Raw genomic sequence first — 19,751 nt, 5'->3', positions numbered from 1 at the left:
GGCCATGAGCTCCGACACTTAACAACCTCCGCCTCCACCTCCACCTCTCCATCTACATCTACCTCTCTTCTATCGCCACCTACCGCAGAGGCAGGTCGTTCTGCTGCGAACCCATCCACCTCAGTCTGCAGAGCAGAGTATCCGCCAAGATGGCTCAAGGCGATGACTACGTCGAATCTGCTCCACCAGGTGAGTGGCTCGGCTCACTTCACTTCACTCTGACGCTGACGAACAGGCTCTGCAGCACCCATCGAAGCACCCGACGCTGCAGCGCCCATCGAACAACCCGAAGCTACAGCGCCCATCGAACCCGGTTTGGACGAACGGACGGAACTTCCGGCACAGCACGACTCGAACGAGGAGACTGCCCAGGCTGGACAAGATAACTCGGGCCATGACCAACGGGCCTCAGTTGATCATACCTCACCCGCTGAATCGGACCACAGTGCGCCTCCGCGCAGGAAAATTGACTGGAAATCCATCAAAAGAACGTTGAAGGAGGAGAACACTGGAGAGACGAATACGGGCGATCCTGGGTCTGGCTCCACCCCAACGGCCCCGACTTCAGACGGCGGCAAACATGGGGTCTCTACGACTGAGGATGGCATGGAAAGCGAGGAAAGGTCAGAGGCCTTCATATCGAACAATGCTACAGCTATTAAGGCAGCTACGGACATGGCGAGGATGGCAAGGAGAGCACAACTCCGAGGAAACGGGTTCGCAAGAACCCTGTTGCTGTTGCAGAACCCATATCTGGCGATGAAAAGGAACCTCCTAAAAAGAAGCAAAGAGGACGGAAGGAGCAGGGTGGACCTTCGGGACGGAAGTCCAAGGCAGAGCTCATTACCTTCCTCAAGAACTGCCAGCGCCAAAAGCACGGCGGCATTACGACGCTAAGCACCAAGGCTCTTCAACAATATCCGGCGGAATTCACCAAGGAATGCTATATCCGGACTGATTCTGCGATCATGGGCCTGAATCGCTCTGAGCTGGGGCTCACACAGGCCGAGTATGATCGTGCAACAAAGAACTGGCCAAACCCCCTTGGCAGCGAGCTTCCAAGATTCTTCACTAGCGATGGCCATTTGAGAGAGAGGTCGCTTGCAGATAATGCTCAGGCAAGAGATAGCGCTAATGGCAAGTTCGGACGGACCAATGCTGGCAAGGATACCGAAGAAGCCGCCAACTCTACCAAGGACACCACTGCATCTACTATCCCAACTGGCGCCCAAAATGTGGTTGTTGAAGCAATCTGGAAAACTATTGGTAATGGTCAGAAGATTACAGCCGAGAAGCTTGGCCTGCAAAGAATGGGGAAAAACATCCGCAGCCTGGTTGAGTTTGCTCAAGAGAAGGCTAAGAAGGATATCCTCCATGAGCGTTTCATGACAAAAGCGTTTGAGAAGATCATGTCTCAAAGTAAGCCATGGCGCAAGTATGCACGTCAATGGAAGACTGCCTACGGAACCGCCGAGAGGCACGTCGAGCTACAGGCTAATGCGATCGAGGAACTTAAGGATTTGATCCCGGAAGATCAACTAGAGAAGCTACAGGAGCAAGATATTCCAGAGTGGAAATTAGTTCAGCTTCAGGAGCCAGAACTTCCTCTTATTGGCCAGCCTCTGACTGAAGAAGACCTTACTACTGATGACAAGGCCGCCATCAAGCCGTCAACTTCGAAGGTTAGCGTAAATTGCTCATGTCATGGGTATTTGAAGCTATCGTCCGGACGTGAATGTTTAATTTTTAATTCCACATCTACGTCCGGATGCTAGCTTCAACTCCCCCCATTTGTACAATATTCCGTTTTAGTTTACTTATCAGACGTTCTTGACTTCAAGCAAATATATCGCCCATGTCGTGGGTAGATGAAGCTATCATCCGGACGTAAATGGTGAATTAAAAATAACACATCCACGTCCAGACGATAGCTTCAGCTACCCACATATGTCATTATTCTGTGATACACTCTGAAATGTTAACAGTTTTGGCCTAAATGAGAACTTGAACCTCCCCGTGATGTTGCAATATCGAGCGGCCCGATCTGGAACGGTGGCTGAAAGATCGGAAAAGCTCGCGATCTTGAGCCGCTTCTCGCGCGGAGCCATGTTTGTGGCGCCACGGCAGCCGTCTTGCACCTGCAGCAAGCTAAGTCGGAAATGGCTAGACATGGTACGAGACGTTTTATTGTCGGAGGCTGGGAAGCGGTTAATGCGGGGTTACATGAACGGCAGGAAGCGGCAAGCGTGCGATAGCGAGTATTGAGGCCTCCTGCCATGATTTGTTTGAGGCAAAGTGCAGTCATGGAGCATTCGAGTCCCGTGTAACGTGATTGGCTTCTCCGCACCGTTGACAGGCATCGCTGGGGCGCCAGCAGAGGTCGCTAACCATGGGCCCGACCCGCATGTTCGGATCGACAGCCTCAGAGACACGGCGAGGAGCGCCCTCGATAGTAGGAGCATGACCCTCGTGCCCTCCCTGGCCCCCTACCGTCGTCATCCAAGGTACCCGTCTTTGGTTTATGCGGTTGGCGGGGGGAAAACCTGATTGTCCAAGCCACGCGTCCAAGGCGGTATTCTTATTTTCTCCCATGCAGAAATTTTTTCCAGGTTCAAACGAAGCCCAGCCTCGCATGCGCTGGCGGTGGCGGGCAGGGCGGCGTCAAGTACACGGCGAGAGCAGCACATGGGCATCGCCCTTGCATGTTGCTGCAATAGAGCTTCCATCGCACTCTTAGTACTCGGCTCTGATGCCCGTGTTTCGGTGGGGATGACGTATCGTCCGCACTGCAGCTCCGTGGTTCGCTCGGGCTCGGGATGCCGGCACCGGCACATGTGGGGAACGTCAGCTGTTGATCTGCGTCCTGCTCCAATCCTTTGCTGAACCTCCTCTTGTCCAAGCTTGTCCACGTCGACCCAGCCCATCCATGCTTGCGCCCTTCCTTGCTCTGTGGGCCGCCATCATCATGATGCCATCCTTGTTCTTGTCGCTGTACAACGCCTGCACCCCTCACGCAAGTCAACGCACATCGGGTGCCAAGTAGGGGAAGCTTTGATTATTCTGGTGAGGCTACCAAATTAAGGCTCGTCGCTCTTGTTCATGCTATAGGGTATCTGAGCGGTCGTCATTATGGGCATAAGAAAAAGAAAATGCAGGCGAGAAGGCCGGATGCACCGCCTTCGTCCCCAGACCATCAGTCATGTACTGTCCGAAACAACTTCATCATTAAACTGTCGCCCATCCCGCTGCGCCAAAGCCTGTCGCTGTTTACAGAGCGAGCAGCATGGCCACACCTGCTGCGCCGAGCAGAGGGCCGGCCGTCTTCAAGGGAGCAGCCGCACCGGTAGCCGAAGCAGCGGCAGAAGAGGCAGCACCGGATGCGCTGGAGGCCTGTTGCACGTGTTAGTGGCTGGCAAGAGCTTGTGGGCATCGTGAGGTACTTACAGCGCTCGAAGCTGCGGCACCGGCACTCTCGGTGGCAGACGAAGCAGCGGCACCGGCGCTTTCAGTGGCCGACGAGGCAGCGGAACCGGCGCTCTCAGTGGCAGAAGAAGCAGCACCCGAGGCCGACGAGAGGGCAGAACTGGCAGCACCCGACGCAGACCCGGCCGCAGACGAAGCAGCAGCACCGGCGCTCTCGGACGCGTTGGATGCACCTGCACTGGCGGAAGCGGCGGCGCCACCAACGGCAGTGTACAGGGTCGAGAGGCCAGTCGTGGTGGCGTAGGTGGTACCAGAGGCCGAGATGGTAGTGACCAGAGCTTGGGTCGAGACGGGAGTGCTGGAGCCACCGGCGCTCTCTGCGGAAGCAGAACCAGTACCGGAGGCCGTCGCAGTGGCTGCGGCCGAGGACAGGACACTCGCGCCAGAAGCCGATGACGAGACCGAGGAACCGGCGCTAGACACGGCGCTGGAGACGGCGCCTTTGTGGAGTCAGTCACGAACTTCAGCAGGCAAGCAGGCCGTTACTCACTCTGGCAGTACGAGTTGCCGTAGGCGATGACCGAGGCAGCTTGGTCGCTTCCGCAAGCCTCGTTGGCGCAGTCGCGGACTCCATAGCCGAAGTCGACTTTGGCGCAGTAGCAAGCGACGTCGCCCTGGGTGCAGCCAAAGTCACTAGTGGCAATGGAAATCATGTTGCTGATGCAGGTTTGCTGGAACGCCATGTCAGTACTGGTACGGCACCGAGGCAAGGAAGACATACGCCACACTCAGGCAGGTCGGAAAGAGTCTGAGCCACGGCCATGGCGGTGCCAATGGCAAGGACGGCGAAGGACTTCATAGCGGCGAGGAGAGTAGGGAGATAGCAGACAGTAGGATGCTGTGTAGGTGATGCTCGCAGAGGACGAGAGCTGGCAGGTCATGTAGCAGGCGACGGTGAGGGAGAAAAGGGTGGGCTGGGGGAACTTATATGCGGGCGGGCAACTGCAGCGTCGCGCCTGCCCTCATCTCCGCAGCTGCAATCTTGTTTTCCAAGTGGGCAGCAGCGGCGAGCAGCAACCGGCGTGCGTGTGAAGCCAGGCTGCCGCTCAGGCCAGCGCCGGCCCCTGCGCCGATCTGGGCCGCTAGCTGCAATGCGTCGCCATGATGGATGTTTCTCTCCACGCTCCTCGTCATCGACCGGCGCACGGAACAGGAGACTCACCTCACACCACAGGTCGTGTCGCAGTCGGAGGGAAATGAAGTCAACTCTGTGCCGTCGCACAGCGGCGCCTGTCCAGACGTGTCACGGCAGCGCACGCTGTCTCGCCTGATGCCCGTAGCCGGGGCGGTCCAGCCACCGCAAAGTGCTTGATTTGCCGGCCCAGCCATCGCGCCGCCGCCGTCGTCAACCTCAGCTCGACCAGGGCCCGGCCCTCGCGGCTCCATCACGGCCTACCCACTGCCAAACGCGCGCCGGCCAACCACTATCCGCCCTCACCGCGACAATTGCATCACCTCCCGCGTCCGGCAAACTGCTTGATTAATCTAGTTGCACGCTACATGGCCGGCTTCCGTGCCTAGCCCGCCGCCAGGTCAATGTGCGCCTGCGCCGCGTCCTGTCCGCTCGCTTGGCCTTGTTGCTCCGCCAGGTGCTTTTTCTCCGCCGACGTGATGCACTGCATGTTTGCCCCGAGCTTGTTCATCGTCTCCATCCACTCGTCGTACGGGTCCGAGTCGAACACAATCCCTCCGCCCGCTTGGAGATATGCAACTCCGTCCTTGGTCATCATCGTACGCAGTGCAATGCACTATCTCACGTTAGCCCCGTCGATTGCCCTGACTCGAGATGAATTGTGCATCGGCCACTTACCGTGTCCATGGCCCCTTCTTCCTCTTCGCCCTGCTGGTTCACGCTGCCGTACCCAAAGTAGCCGACGGCACCCGCGTAAACCCCTCTCTTCTCCTGTTCCAGCTCGGCGATCAATTCCATGGCGCGGACCTTGGGCGCGCCACTGACTGTTCCAGCAGGAAAGATGGACCGGAACGCGTCAAAGCGCGTCTTCTCGGGCCGCAGCACGCCCGAGACTTCGGATACCAGGTGCTGAACGTGCGAAAACTTCTGCACCACCATCAAGCGATCGACGCGCGTGGAAAGCGGGTCGCAAACCCTGTTCACGTCATTGCGCGCAAGATCCACGAGCATTACATGCTCGGCCCTGTCCTTTAACGAGCTCCGCAGCTCCTCGGCCAGCCGCTCGTCCTCCTCCACCGTCTTGCCACGCTTGACCGTACCCGCGATGGGGTGCGTGATGATACGTCCCTGGTCGGCCTTCACCAGCAGTTCGGGGCTCGCGCCGATTATCTGGAAATCCTCGCACTCGAGGTAGAAGAGGTAAGGCGAAGGGTTTACGGTACGTAGATGGCGGTATATGTTGAATGGGTGCAGCGAAGTAGGCCTCGAAAAGCGTTGCGATGGCACGCACTGGATAATGTCGCCCTTGCTGATGTGCTCCTTGAGCTTGTGGACGTGGCCCTCGTATCCCTCTCGCCCGATGTTCGACGTATATTCGAGGTCGGTTTTAATCGGAGGTTGCTCGGGCAACGGCACGTCCTCACGCTTGAGCTTTGCGATCGTCGCCTGCACCACCGCCTGGGCTTCGTTGTACGCACTCTCCAGCTGATCAGGGTTCTCGGGGACCTTCATGTACGTGATGACCTTGACGACCTGGAAGAAGTGGTCGAAGGCGACAATCGTGTCGAACAGCATGAAGAAGCTCTCGGGCACCTTCAGCACGTCCTTCATATCCCGCTTGGTCTTGGGCTCGAAGTATCTAACGCAGTCGTAGCCAACGTAGCCAATGGCGCCGCCGGTCAAGGGCGGGAGCTTCAGTGTGGGCACGGCGGCAACGCGGGACTTGGCCAGTTCCTTCTCGAGCAGCGGGAGGGGATCACATTCTGGGCCATGGCCAGGACCGGTCTTGAGTACACTGCGAGGTTCTGTTCTCTGAGTCAGAGGCGGCGGCGTGCGCCCGGCTTCCACACGCACCTGCACCCACAAAGCTGTACCGCCCTATCGTCTCCGTCGTGGCCGCACTCTCAAAGAGGAACGATAGCTTGGACCTAGCAGGCTCTCAGCACAGAGCCCGCGGCGTGCAGAGCAACAATTCACTGACTTGTGGGCTATCTTGAGATAAATGGACGTGGGCGTGAGGAACTCGGCGGAAATGGAGGAGCACACGGGCACGAGGTTCGGCGGGTTTGGCGTGTTCGCATGCGACGCCAGTACTTCACGCACTGTGTCGAGCGAGGGCTCGATGCCTGGCTGGAAGCACGGTCAGCACTGTTGCAGCGGCGGGGCAAGCTCTCCGTTGAGGCTTCCGCCCGCACCACGGACGCGCAGACGACGGGACAGCTTACTCGCGACGCCATTGTGGAACGTCAGCTGCGGTCTGGGGAAAGATTGGACAAGTGTGGCGTGGGGAGGAAGCGCAGCAGGAGGGAGACGCGAGACCAGTCAGAGACGCGACATTTTCGGCGGGTGAAGCTCTCGCTTGATGTCAACGCGCCGACGCGCAGAGCCAGTCAGCGTGCGGCTTGGCGCGTGTTTTGGCGGGGCTGGGATTTGCTGTTGTGACCAGCCTCAGCCCTGCCCTGTTTACTTCTTCTTCATCTCGCCCGCTTCCAGAGCGCGGCCACCGCTCCACGACGCGCCGCTTCCTCCGGCCGCGGTCACTCGGGCGATGGGCAAGTAACTTTCGAGTGCCAGCCAGCTAGACGACCGCGCCCGGGCCTTCGTCTCCACCAATCCCTTCAAAGCACGCTCCCACCCCCTCCTCCTCTGCCGCTCTATCACCCTTCTCCGCCCTCCACCACCCTCGTGCGTGCGCCAGCTCTCCACCGCCATGGCGACCAGTGCCGGTCGTCCCAGCACCCCACCCGCCCGCACCGTTCTGCACGACTCGCCCTTCTCCGACTATTATTCCGACAGTCCCTTCTCCGCCGGCCCGCAGCACGCCTCGAAGATCCAGAGCGCCCTGCTGAACCGCCTATCACAGCTGGCCGTCCAGGTCACCCGCGAGGAGCCGATCGAGCCCGTCGCACATCACGTCCAGCGTGCCCTCGACAACCTTTACGCCCTCTTCGCCGTCCCCGACACACAGACGCGCCAGCCTGCCGACCTCGAGGACTCGGGCCTCTTCATCGAGGATGAGAAAAGCGAAAGGGGACCCCTCGTCGACCATGCTCCCCTCCCATCGGTCGAGGGCAGCGTCGCCGACGAGGAACTGGAAGATGTATACGGCACCATGATCAGGATGTCCATGGAGCTGCGCGAGGGTTTCTTGGAGATGAAGGTAAGCGGTCCCCAGGTCCTTGCTGAAAGGGCCCTAACTCATCAAAGGACCACCAGACTGGCCTCATGGCCGATATGACCAAAGTGCAAACCCAAAACGACGGCCTCAAGGCTGAGAACAAATCGCTTCGCTCCCAAAACGGCATCCTTCAAGCCCAAGTCGCCGCCCTCCGCTCCAAAATCGAATCGCTCCGCACCCAGAACCAGTCTTTGCGCACGGACCTGCAGTCCGACTTCACCGAGCTCATGTCGCTCAAGCTCCAGCTCATGGCTATCGAGGTCAAGTCCGCTCTACACCTGGGCCGGGACGGCAGCGACGTTCTCAAACAGAGCATGGAACGGTGGACCGACGAGTGGCACGAGATGGATGAAAAGTTTCGCGAGCGTAGGGAAAAATTCTCCGGTGCTGTGGACCCGAATCTCCTGGACGAGGCCCACCAGCTGGCAGCCGACATTTCAGCGTTTCTAAATTTGGAAGACGGGAACCTGAAGCCAAAGACAACCCGACATCCTCGCAACCTTCCGGGCATCCATGCAAGAGGGTCGAGTGATCCATTTCCCGTGCTTGGCCGCATCGAGGAGGTCATCGAAAAGCCTGAAGAACCCGCCAGTGAAGCTCCTTCTAGTCTCACTTCGGATAGCCAATCCGACTCGGTCCCAGACCCGCCTGTTCTCGACAACGAGCAACAGGAGCCGCCGGCAGAACAGCCTAGGCCCGGCTTTCTTGCCCGTCTGTGGCCTTCGGGTCCGAAACAATTTACTATTACTAAGACACTTCTAACAGATCCTCGAAAGAGCATCTGGGATGCTTTGTCTGACGTCACTGGTGTCGGCATGTACGATGACTTTTATGATGAGTACTCGACGACCGAATAAAGCATGTCTGCGCTGTTGGTCTACGTCTCAGTCGTCACTCCGCACACCCCGTCCTTAAGTATTGCTTTCTGCTCTTGTATTGTTGCGCACCTCTCTTTCTTGCACACTCTTCAAAATTGGCTATATCCTTGTTTTTGGCGTTTCACGGCTGAGGTTGCTTTTTGATGATGTAACGCCCATGGACTGCACATGAAAACACAAAGATACCCATCTATATCTAGGCGTTCTTGGTTGTCAAAGTCTGTTGACAACCTGATGGGGGAGGAGAAAACAGGCAGACAAATCGATAGACAGTCATAGTTGCAATGCAATATGCAAGGGTTGGTACACAACCAACCCATTTTATCTCTATGTAGATTCGCTCGCCCACACCTGCATGTCAAGAAACCGCCCGTGCTTACGACTGTTTCGCTCCTGTTTTACATTCCCTTGAACTCACGGAGAGCGGGCTTTGCTAGGGGGCAACGGCTCTGATACCTGCAAGCAGACGTCTAGGCTCATTCACTCTTTCGATATACTTCAATGTACGCACGTCCACCACGTAGGATCAACTTACGGGCCGGTCCCTCAACCTTTTATTAGCTTTACGGTCTCTGGAGCACTGACCTTTCCCCTGATTTCGTGGGCCTGGGGTAATGGTCTGATCCGGCAAACATGAGACATCAGGGTCACAGTAGATATCCTACGAAACACACTATACTTGTATGGACAGCTGAAGCAAACTTACTGACGTAGGTGTAGAGTTTGAAGTTTTCAAAACTCAACCAGGCGTCACTCTCTATGGACAGGATAGTGAAACAGGGTTAAGGGGAATAAAGGAGATGGTCTCGCAAACTGTAAAAGCAAGTCACTCGAAACGGTGTGTGCACGTGCTTGATAAGATTTGTAGATAGCAATGTCATCATGGGATACAGCGTCGTCGCGTGACAGACATATTCTCGTGACGAAGTCATTGGTCAATCTAACAAGAATGGAGACATGGAAAGAATAGACGAAGAGTAACGCTGGGGATATCGCTCTATACAACAACACTATTCCAGCACGCATCGCTAGCAAAGCGAGAACCCTAAAACATCCGCCTTTTTGCTCGCCTCGACGAAGCGCCCCAAACGATTGTCACGCGCTCAAAGCAATCCTAGCTCCCTAACCCGCTGCCTGCGCCAGGAACCTACTTCCCTACGATTGATTGTCCACATCACGTACACTGAATGACAAGAACAAGAATTGTCAACTGCACTCAAACAGAAGAAGATTAACCGCATGGTAGTGGAAATTAGGAGAAAGAAAGTGGAAGGAGCATGCCCACAGAGAGTCGTGTTAGAGCACCATGCAATGATGCTCGCTGTCATAGCATCCACAGTTACATTGGCGGCTTGGTCTCCATCGGAGTGGGCGTGTGGTTTACGCCATTGGTAACGCTTCGCGGGCTGTTGCGTTCGGAGCGGGGTGGTTGCTGTACCCGCTTTTCGTCATCGCCACTGTCGTCGTAGTCTTCATCAACCTCCATCTTGCGAGCAGCCGGCTCGTGTTGCTCCTTACGCTCTTCCTTCGGTTGCTCGGCCGCATGCGGCGTCTGCGGTGGAGGCGGGGGGTGAATGGCAGGCAGCGATGGAGGGTGGTGTGCCGCCTCCGAAGGGTGATATCCATCGTTGATGTGTCTCTGCTCCTCGGGGCGGCGTGCCTCGGCAGCATCCGGAGGGGTTCGCTGTACCTGCGAGGTCTGAGAAGCCATCCTTTCGGGCGGAGAGGGACGGCGAGGTGGTTCATCGTCGTCAAGGCGCTGGCGCTTTTCGTCATTCGCGGGGGGTTTCTGAGCAGGGCTGTTGTCATCCTCCCATTCACGCAGACGCTTTGGAGCAGTCGGGGTCCTCTCATCCCGATCACGAGCAGCCGCCTCGGCAGCAGCAAGAGCTGAAGCTGGCGGAGGGGCGCCACTAGCAATTCCTCCCGGAGCTGCAGGGTCAGGATGGTGCTGATAGTTCTGGTGGGGGTAGTGTGAGTTTGGAGATGCGGCCTGGCTCTGGATGATGGGGCGAACTTCGGGGGGAGGGCTTGCGGGACGGCCATAGGGCGGCACCGGCCCAGGTCCTGGAGGTGGGCCATTCAACGAGGCTGGCGGGGCAGGTCCGTTCGAAGCGTGAGCTCCGTAATTGGGATTGGCGATCCTGTTGGGCTGGCTCTGCTGCGCTTGCTGGCCTTGCGGCGGCTGTTGCTGCGGAGGAAGGTTTGCCTGTCCACCCTGGTACAGGTTGGGGGCAGCGTTATGGCTCTTGGGCGACGGGGAGAGGCCTCGGCGAGCCGGTCCTGGGCCAGCATTCAGTCGCGGCGGTTCTTGGAACTGCCTGGGGGGCTCTTGCCTCGGGCTAGCGGGGCGAGCTGATGCCCCGGGTCTGAGCGCAGGATCGCGTTGATCGTAAGGTCCGATCTGCTGCGCCGGCATCTGCGGGTCTTGAATGCCAGCAAGGCGTCTATTCCAGTCATTACCGCCGCCGAGGGCAGCTGGAGGCAAAGGCTGCTGAGGAGCGGGTTGAGAAGGCTGAGGACCGCCCCATTGAGGCTGCGGTGGACCATTCATGGCTCCTGGTTGGTATGCCTGAGGGTGAACGTCCTGCGGCAACGGCTGGCTGTTCTGGTTCGGCATGCCGTTCGTCGGCTGGCCATTCTGCAGTAGTTGCAGGCGTGCCTTGATGTGCACGTTTGCCGGGTCAAGATCAGCTGCACGTTGGTATGCATCCAATGCGTCGGCAGTTTGGTTGTTGCAGGACTCGTACTGGGGCTGGTCAGTGCCACGCGCTAGATGCATGCAGGAAGCAAACTCACCAAAGTTCCGAGGTCGTACCAGACCTCAGAGATGTTGGGGTTCAGGCGAATGGCGCGAGAGTAAGCATCGAGTGCATCCCGATATTGGTTGATTTGGTAGTAGAGGACACCAATCGAGCACCAGAAGGTCGGGTTCCTGCCATCACGATAGACGGCCTGTTGGTAAGCTTCGTACGCCTTGGGGTACTTTTGCTGCGACATGTAACAACGACCCAGCAAGTACCAGCTCTGGGCGTCACTTTGATCTGCAGCTCGGTGTTAGTCAAGTACGCGGGCACCAATTGCTCACGAGACCGAGATCTTACCCGACGCAACGGACTTCTCCAAATACTCAATCGCTCGCTCCTGACTCTCGAAGCTGCTGCTCTGTTGATGATGAAGCCAACCGAGCTGCTGAAGGACCTTGGCATGGTTCGGGTCCCGGTCGAGAACGCGTCTGTAGGCGTTTTTCGCCGATTCGTACTAAAGAAAGTCAGCCAAGTCCCAACATTCGAGAATTGACATCCTTACGTCTTTCTGTTGTTCATACACGTGACCAATCTGGAACCAGATGTCCTCTTCCGTCAACGGTCGAGGGGGGTCATTGACAATGTATTTGAAGCACTGCGATAGATTAGATTAGGTGCAGCAGTACTCAATCGATCTTGACGTACCTCCAAACTGGACGAGAACTTTTGCTGCTGCTTGTAAATAATGCCGAGACGGAAATAGATCTCGTTGGCCTTTTCAAAGCTCGGCTCCATGCGCATCACCTGCGAAAACGCCTCTTCGGCGTGCTCGAGCGAGCCGTAGCGATCGTACAGAATGCCGATACCGTACCAGAGCTTGGGCTCCTGTTGTACGTCAGCAACCACGGAAGCCCACGTGGGGAGGCCAGGTACATACCTTTGGGTCCTGCAGGTGGTAGAGTGCCTGCTGGTAGGCAGAGTAAGCCTGCTGCAGGTCGTCCATCATGAGGTAGCAATGGCCTGCAGACAAGCGGTGAGCACAGGGAAACACACGCAGCAGGGGCGGGGAACGTACCGAGACTGCCCCAGACATCGCCATTGTTCGAATCGATCTTCAGGATGTTCTTGAGGTACTCGACGGCAGCGGGGAACTGCTCCATGCTCCGCAGGATGCACGAGATGGCCTGCATGGCAGGGACGGACCAGTTGTTGTGGCGCAGAGCGTGGTCGTAGCACTGGCGGGCGCCGTCGAGGTCGCTCATCATCTCGGAGAGGTTGCCTGTCGGTCAGTCAGAAGGCGCGGCGGCAGGAGACGGGGGTGAGGGCGTACCTAGGGCGAGCCAGGTCTGCTCGTTCGCCTGGGTGAGGACGGTCGAGATGCCGCCCTTGGCCTGGGCCGGGAAGGGAGCGTGGCCATTAGGCTGCTGGTGGCCGGGCGGGCCATGGTGGGTGGGTAGTCCCGCCGTCGGGGACGGTTGTTGGTGGGTGGCCATGTAGCGCGAGCGGTGCCGTGGTGGTTAGAGGGCGGGCGGGCGTCGGCTCTCGCAAGGGCAGGCGCTCAGACTCGCGGGCGCGTGCTCGCGGTGCGATGCCACAGAGACGCGGTTTGGAGCTGCGGACGGCGGGCCGAGAGTCGCGGACGACGCGGGCTTGTCGAGACGCGGCTCGTCCAGCGGCGGTTTGGGCAATGAAACGCCAGGTCGCGCGGGCAGCGGCACACAATGGCAGCGGCGGTGCTAGCTAGGCGGTGCAGGCAGCGCAGGCGGGGCGCTGAGCAACGGCGACGTGGGGGGGTGCGGGAGGGGGAGGGGGCGATGGGGATGGGGATGGGGAGGCGCGAGGCAGAGGGCGCAGGAGATGGAGGCGACGGGACTCGAGTGAGGGCCGAGAGGAGATGGCATTGCATTACATGAGAGCTGGGTTAGGGGAAGATTTCTGAGCGGGCTCGACAGGCGACTCAGCGTCGCTCGCGCTAAGAGCTTGGCGTGCAGGGAAGCGCAGCGGAGACGGCGCGGCTGCTCTCAATCTGCCTTTCCACGGTACCGCAGCCATCATTCCCGCACGACCCCCCCGTCCGGCACCCGTGTGTGTCGCCCACACCACACCGCTGCAGCACAAGCACACCAGCTGGGGTGCAGCGCCGCGCTGACAGGCGCACCGCCGCACGAATCTGCGCAACGCGCCTCGCATCCAGCCTGCGCAGCGCGACCGTTTCACCGGGCCCCGGCACCGGGCGCGGTGGAGCTTGGGTTGACGGTGGCCAGCACGCGAGACGGCCGCGTCGCACCGCTTCTGCTCGCCTCTTTTTCTGCCAACGTTGCCGCGGCCCCAGGAACGCCATCCACGCCTTGGCCTGCCCGACCCTTGTTTGCGGAGCCCTGTGCGCGCATCCTGCACCAGGTGGCTTTTTCTGTGCGAGATCTACGCCGCCCACGGCCAAGCACACGAACGGCCGTACAATAACGCGCGCCCCCATCGTCGCGGATCGGCGCGCCCAGCCAGCCTCTCGTCCTGACGCCTGCTTTCGTCGCCACGAGCGCCTCGCCCAGCCTGCCCGCTGCGACCGACCGTGCCTTGCACCGCCATTGGCCACACGGCGCTGCGTGCCACTGCCCTCGTTTCAAGGCGTGGATCAGCCACCGGCGCCGTCTGCATGACGCGCTCCCCGTCCCCTGTCATCGCGCTGGCCCCAACGTGCTTTATCGCCGCCCGCCGGCAGGAACCATCCCATCCTGTGCGCCCGCCCCGTGGCCCCGTCATTACCACTGCCCGCCCCCACTCGCCCTACGCACATGAAGATTTCGTTTGGCGCCCCCTACCCCCAAGCCCCCCAACCTCCTTCCGCATCCGCTGCCACCACCGTTCCGCCCCGGTACCGCCTCTCAATCTTGTGATGCTGACAGCTCGGGTGATGATTTAACTCTCGATGCATCGTTTTTCCCGTAGCTTCTATTTTGAGACCATGATAGCTGAACTTGTAAGAAAGGGCTGATGCATCGTTTTTTTTTTTTAGCTGATCATTCACATGACGGGGCTGTTTCTCCAAGCGACCGAAACCAGGTCGAAATACTTGCGATCTGTTCGCCTGTCGTGTGTACTTGTGACGATCCTAAGGTTTCACCCCCACCATCACACTATTGCTATGAGGGAGGGCCTGCACATCTGAAGAAACACGAGCTAATTGAATTACCATCGGGCAACACTGATCTACAACTCTCGAGTGCTTATTTTCGATCCAACATCCTGAAAACGCTTCAAACACATGTCAGCATCAATCAAACGCTTGCAGATTGGCGCAATACGCCGACTGCAACCGCTCGCTGAGCGGCCCGCCCCGCCTGGGCGTGCATCCACAATGGCAGCCCTGGCAACAGCCGTGAGGAGTGAGACAGTGCACACAAAGCGCAACAGGTCCAAGAAGGATGGCAGGAGTGCAGAAGGAGTCGACATGGGGAGGTATATAATACGTCCAGCGGCTATTTCAAACACTTTGTGCATCGCTCTCGACAAGCACAGCGGTACATGCACAGACAGTGAGGGATTGACGGGCGTTCGCGTCACCATCGCACAACGAAGTAGTGCTTGGGAACTAAAGCAGGCGTTGGGAGGCTCAGCCACGGCGTGGCAGCAAAGTCGTTCGACATTAAGCTTTGGCTCATCACAAACTCGCGGCTAGCCCCACCCCGTCAGGACTCGAGGGTCTCAGGGACAGGAGTGGCCCGAGCGGGAATCGCGGTCGACGAATCTCGGTGGATACGGAGGCGGCCTCCCCATGGAACGGCGCTAGAACAAAAGCGAGGCCCAGGCCGGTCGCGGGTGGGAACTTGCCAGCGGAGATGGTGGAGCGGGGCCAAAGGGGCTACCCAGAGCCTGTCATGAGCTGTCGAAGCGCCCGGGTCACATGAGATGGCGCTTTTTCGCTCCGACTCCACCGCCGACGGTCGGGTCGCTGCGGCTGTTCATGAGAGCACGTGACCTGGAGGCAGTGTGACAGCTCACCTGCCGCCGGCCCGGGCGCATTGCACTGTGGCACAGCAGGCTGCACGCCTTCACGCCTTCGTCAGGTTGCGGCCGGCCAGCGTGCACGTGGGTTGGCTGATGGAGGTCACGGTCAGAGTGCTACTGGCCCGCCCGGCCCGGACGAGGCCGCGATGACGTACCAAGCTTTTCTGCGACGGCGTCGCAGCAGACAAGAGAAATCTTGGAACCTTTTTCGCACCGCGGGGAACGTGGGGCAATGTCATACGCCTTCAGCATCCGACGCAGCCCGCTTCTTCTTGCGCGCGCCTACTCCCACGCGCTTGCTCCACCCCGCCGCCTTCCCCCCCGCATCATAGGAAACAGACGGCCCTTCACCCACTCACCCTCGATGGCTTCCGACGAAGATTATGCCGCCTTCCTGGCCAAGGCCAACCAGGACACGGGCGCAGCGCCCTCGACTCAGTCCATCAAGACCAAGGCGGTAGATGCCGAGGTGCCGCATGTCCTCCTGCAGGTCGAAGAATACTACATATCCGATGCCGACGAGCCGTTCGAGCCCGTCAGCCTCAAGTGGGATTCTGACTCGATGCCGTCCAAAGGTCAGCACGCGTATCCTCAGCAACACTTAAGCGTGGACCGCTAACGTAGTCTTCCGCTCAGGTGAATTCGCCAAGCTTATTGGACACGGGTCGGACGCATCCAGCCTCAGCCAAAACGAATTCGACCCAAAGGGTCAGTACGCGAAGGTGCTGGACGTGGTGAAGCAGGCTGGAAGCCAGGATGTTGCTATTTTCCGAGTGCAGCATGGCTCTACGAGGGCGGAATTGTACGTGGTCAGCCTGGACAAGAAGGGCGGGAGGATCGTGGGCTTGAAGGCAGTGGCAATCGAGTCCTGAAGAAATCCGGTAGAATTACTGTAATCTCAGCCGAAGGAATGGAGCTACATGCGTGTTGTGAAGATGTACGGTCACGGGCTGAAGTAAGCCCGACTAGTTCGGTCGGATATTAAAGTACAACTAACGGTTAAGGTATCAGCAACGGAGCCGATCAGCGCTGCATTCCGCCGGAACAGCGGATTGGCACAGCACAGCCAGTGGTCGGTGTGGGGAACGCGGTCGCAAGCAGAAACGGCGGCTCATTTGGACACGACCGTCTGCACCTGGCCAGGATGGGCAGCATTCCTGTATGCGGGTACCACGAGAAGCGACATGGGGCGGCTCAGGGGCGCGTCGGACGCGCAAGGAATTGAGTGTGTTGTGCTGCCGTTGATGGGCTCACGGCGGACGGGAGATCGGCGCGATTGAGAACGCGAGCACACGAGCCAGCAAAGGATCCTGGTGGGAGGACGGCAATGATGGCATGGCGGCAGGGCGTGTCAAAGTGCTTGCGCAACTCCTCGCATGTCGTGCTGCCAGCCCGACCTGATTTGCTCGCGTTGAGCCAGGGGAATGCGCCGCCTGGTCGCCTGCACCGCCCGAGATCTTAGATCGCTCAGCTGTTGCCAATTTCTATTCGCCCTCTGCCCTCCAACCCTGCTCAAATCACTCCAACACCCCAGCAACCATCCCTTTCGGTCCAGGAAATACTTTGAACGTTTTCTGCGACCGCAAACACCGGCCGCGCTCTCTCACCATCGTGCCCGCCTGGCCTTGCGCCCACCACACTCGCTTTCATGTCCCCGCCGGGCTCACCTGCGCAGAATGCGCCGCCGCATATTCGCCTCAACTCCAACACCACCGACCTTGTCACCGATGCTCCCGTCGAACGCCCTGGTGCGGTGCGCCAGGACTCGTCGCGCTCGTTGACCGTCGACACCCGTCCCGTCTACAACCAGCCCAGCCCTGCGCAAGAATCAGCAGAGTTCCTCATCCCGCCACGGCCCTCACGCATGCGAAGGTTCCGCGACGAAGAGTCGCCCGGCTACTCGTCTCGAAGGACCAGCTGGAGCTCCGAGTCGGGTGAAAGCCACGGCCCTTTCTACTCGCCCTTTGACGATTCAAGGGCTCCGTCCAGAGCCGGTAGCGATGACGATTCGAATTTCAACACTCAGACCGTCTCGGAAAAGTACAACATAACGCCCTCTGCCGGCCTCTTGTTGTTCCCCGAAGATGTTGAAAAGGACGACTATCTGCACGAGCCCGACCCAGCCGACAAAGAGCCTCGCGACTGCAACATATGGAACAAGCGTGGAATGCTCAACGTCAGCGGTCTGGCTTTGCTCTCTCTGGGCCTGCTGATGCTTTTCATCGGCTACCCCATCCTGTCCGTAACCAAGCTTACGGCCATGTCTCTAGGCTAACGTTTTGCAGCACTTTTGCCCAAAAGCTCATCGACCCCACGGGAAATGCTTGCGCAAAGGACCCGAACTGCATCGATGTCGAGCAAGATTTGCTCAAGAATATTCGGAAAGGCTTGATCGATCCTGACACTCCCGACAGTGTCAAGTCTCGCAAATCCCATTATTCGGGAAAGAAGCAAGTCCTTGTGGTACGAGTTCGTCGTTCACCTTGCAGTTTGCTGTCTAACAACAGTTGCAGTTCTCGGACGAGTTCAACACCGACGGCCGGACATTTTACGACGATGATGACCCCTACTTCCAGGCTGTTGATTTGTGGTATGGAGTGACACAGGATCTCGAGGTTTGTCCAATATACCTTGATCCTCGCACAAGCTGACGGCTTGCAGTATTACGATCCCGATGCGGTAACTACAAAAGATGGCACCCTCAATATCCGTTTCGAGGCTTTTGCAAATCACGATTTGGAGTACCGATCCGGCATGCTCCAATCGTGGAACAAACTCTGTTTCAAAGGCGGTCATCTCGAAGCATCCATTTCCCTCCCCGGCCGAGGAGACACCGTCGGTTTCTGGCCGGGTTTTTGGGCCATGGGTAACCTGGGCAGACCTGGATACGCTGCAACAACAGACGGCATGTGGCCGTACAGCTACTCGGACACCTGTGACGCCGGTATTACTGCCAACCAAAGTTCGACCGACGGTATCAACTTTCTGCCAGGGATGAGGCTACCTGCTTGCACTTGTGACGGCGAAGATCATCCGAACCAGGGAAAATCGCGGTCTGCACCTGAAATTGACGTCATCGAAGCGAGTAACGCGCCTCTAGCTTCCGGTGATTACATTGGTGTTGTCTCGCAGAGTTGCCAGTTGGCGCCTTTTGATATTTGGTACCAGCCAGACTACGGTACGTCTTTTTCAGCGCTCGACTTACAGCCGCTAACAGTAACAGACTTTTTCGAGGTTTACGATCACTCCATTACCGGGATCAACCCGTATGCTGGAGGCCCATATCAGCAGGCCATTTCCGGTCTTTCCAACCTGAACAACGATTGGTACGACGGTAAAGCATACCAGAAATATGCTTTCGATTACACTCCCGGCGAAGATGGATTCGTTACATGGTTCGTCGGTGACGATCCAATGTGGACTCTCGACGCAAGAGCAATTGGACCCAACGGAAACGTTGCTCAAAGAGTCATTCCAGAGGAACCCATGTCCATAATCGTCAACTTTGGCATGTCGGACAGTTTCTCTGCGATCAACCTGACTGGTATCGCTTCCACGTTGCCGGCGACTATGAGGATCGATTACATCCGCATCTACCAGGACGAGGATAACGAACTCATGACATGTGATCCTCCCGGTTACCCCACCACCAATTACATTTCCAGTCATCCGGAGCCATATAGCAACATTAACCTGACCAGATGGTATGATCCTTTCTCTACCTCATCTACGATTACTAACGAAGATTAGGCATCAAACCGATCACGATTGGCCAAAGAACTCTCTTGTCCATGGATGTAAGAGTTCATGAGGACTTATGACACTAGCGCCGCGTCAAAGATGTCAAACATCTCGCGTGACCTTCCTCCTCGTTCGTTTTCTTTTACTCAACTGCGTCTTGGGATCAATCCCGCCTATGCATAAATCCTGGAGTTGGTGTGGCGGGCCTTTCTTTCTCTTTGGGTAGTATTACAATTTTCCTTCCCGTGGCTTTCTCTAGCGAGAATTCCCACCATTTCTCTCCCTGGCATTCGCCACTGTTACAATACCCTTTGCACATGACCGTTATCCCTCATCACCTCCAACATTATTCTCTTACGATAAGGGACTACTTTTCTTTCCTTACCATGTCATCATGATGGAGTGCTGGCGTTGCATCAACTCAGGCTGTTATTTTTAAGTGTTGTCATATAGAGCGGGTTGGAGGATCACGAGAAATGTATAATGATTTTCAAGACACGAGCTTAGCTTGCCTATTATGCTTAAGTTTCGCGGCGACTAATATTACTAGTCTTCCGATATTAGTGACTAGTTCGTGATCGGCTAGA

The 19,751-nt window shown here is 57.8% G+C and overlaps 7 protein-coding genes across 7 annotated transcripts; 4 read left to right on the top strand and 3 right to left on the bottom strand.

Moving 5' to 3' along the window:
- Nucleotides 1–149: 149 nt before the first annotated feature.
- LTHEOB_7187 (uncharacterized protein) lies at nt 150–2,000 on the top strand (the record flags this gene model as incomplete). Its single annotated transcript, XM_035516525.1, has 6 exons — nt 150–189; nt 245–623; nt 668–716; nt 768–1,009; nt 1,064–1,688; nt 1,986–2,000. 6 exons carry the CDS (start codon nt 150–152, stop codon nt 1,998–2,000), a joined length of 1,350 nt encoding a protein of 449 aa, XP_035371634.1.
- Nucleotides 2,001–3,267: 1,267 nt separating this feature from the next.
- LTHEOB_7186 (CFEM domain-containing protein) lies at nt 3,268–4,282 on the bottom strand (the record flags this gene model as incomplete). Its single annotated transcript, XM_035516524.1, has 4 exons — nt 3,268–3,390; nt 3,445–3,923; nt 3,974–4,154; nt 4,205–4,282. The coding sequence occupies 4 exons, from the start codon at nt 4,280–4,282 to the stop codon at nt 3,268–3,270; spliced, it is 861 nt and encodes a 286-aa protein (XP_035371633.1).
- A 718-nt stretch (nt 4,283–5,000) lies between these two features.
- LTHEOB_7185 (Anthranilate synthase component i) lies at nt 5,001–6,852 on the bottom strand (the record flags this gene model as incomplete). The annotated part of the gene is made up of 5 exons (XM_035516523.1): nt 5,001–5,231; nt 5,294–6,420; nt 6,470–6,543; nt 6,597–6,745; nt 6,841–6,852. 5 exons carry the CDS (start codon nt 6,850–6,852, stop codon nt 5,001–5,003), a joined length of 1,593 nt encoding a protein of 530 aa, XP_035371632.1.
- A 473-nt stretch (nt 6,853–7,325) lies between these two features.
- Nucleotides 7,326–8,650, top strand: LTHEOB_7184 (Girdin; the record flags this gene model as incomplete). The annotated part of the gene is made up of 3 exons (XM_035516522.1): nt 7,326–7,775; nt 7,823–8,504; nt 8,559–8,650. 3 exons carry the CDS (start codon nt 7,326–7,328, stop codon nt 8,648–8,650), a joined length of 1,224 nt encoding a protein of 407 aa, XP_035371631.1.
- A 1,360-nt stretch (nt 8,651–10,010) lies between these two features.
- On the bottom strand, nt 10,011–12,911 carry LTHEOB_7183 (Tetratricopeptide TPR-1; the record flags this gene model as incomplete). Its single annotated transcript, XM_035516521.1, has 8 exons — nt 10,011–11,420; nt 11,471–11,715; nt 11,776–11,932; nt 11,981–12,073; nt 12,124–12,303; nt 12,356–12,438; nt 12,494–12,697; nt 12,749–12,911. 8 exons carry the CDS (start codon nt 12,909–12,911, stop codon nt 10,011–10,013), a joined length of 2,535 nt encoding a protein of 844 aa, XP_035371630.1.
- Nucleotides 12,912–15,787: 2,876 nt separating this feature from the next.
- On the top strand, nt 15,788–16,295 carry LTHEOB_7182 (uncharacterized protein; the record flags this gene model as incomplete). Its single annotated transcript, XM_035516520.1, has 2 exons — nt 15,788–15,998; nt 16,060–16,295. 2 exons carry the CDS (start codon nt 15,788–15,790, stop codon nt 16,293–16,295), a joined length of 447 nt encoding a protein of 148 aa, XP_035371629.1.
- Nucleotides 16,296–17,071: 776 nt separating this feature from the next.
- Nucleotides 17,072–19,173, top strand: LTHEOB_7181 (Beta-glucan synthetase; the record flags this gene model as incomplete). The annotated part of the gene is made up of 5 exons (XM_035516519.1): nt 17,072–17,661; nt 17,709–17,886; nt 17,937–18,038; nt 18,085–18,601; nt 18,647–19,173. The coding sequence occupies 5 exons, from the start codon at nt 17,072–17,074 to the stop codon at nt 19,171–19,173; spliced, it is 1,914 nt and encodes a 637-aa protein (XP_035371628.1).
- Between the last annotated feature and the right edge of the window lie 578 nt (nt 19,174–19,751).

This window comes from Lasiodiplodia theobromae (genome assembly GCF_012971845.1).
Source record: "Lasiodiplodia theobromae strain AM2As chromosome Unknown scaffold_21, whole genome shotgun sequence".
NCBI classification, from domain to species: domain Eukaryota; kingdom Fungi; phylum Ascomycota; class Dothideomycetes; order Botryosphaeriales; family Botryosphaeriaceae; genus Lasiodiplodia; species Lasiodiplodia theobromae.
The sequence above is the reverse complement of the archived record's forward strand: the minus strand, read 5'-3'. Positions and strand labels throughout refer to the sequence as shown.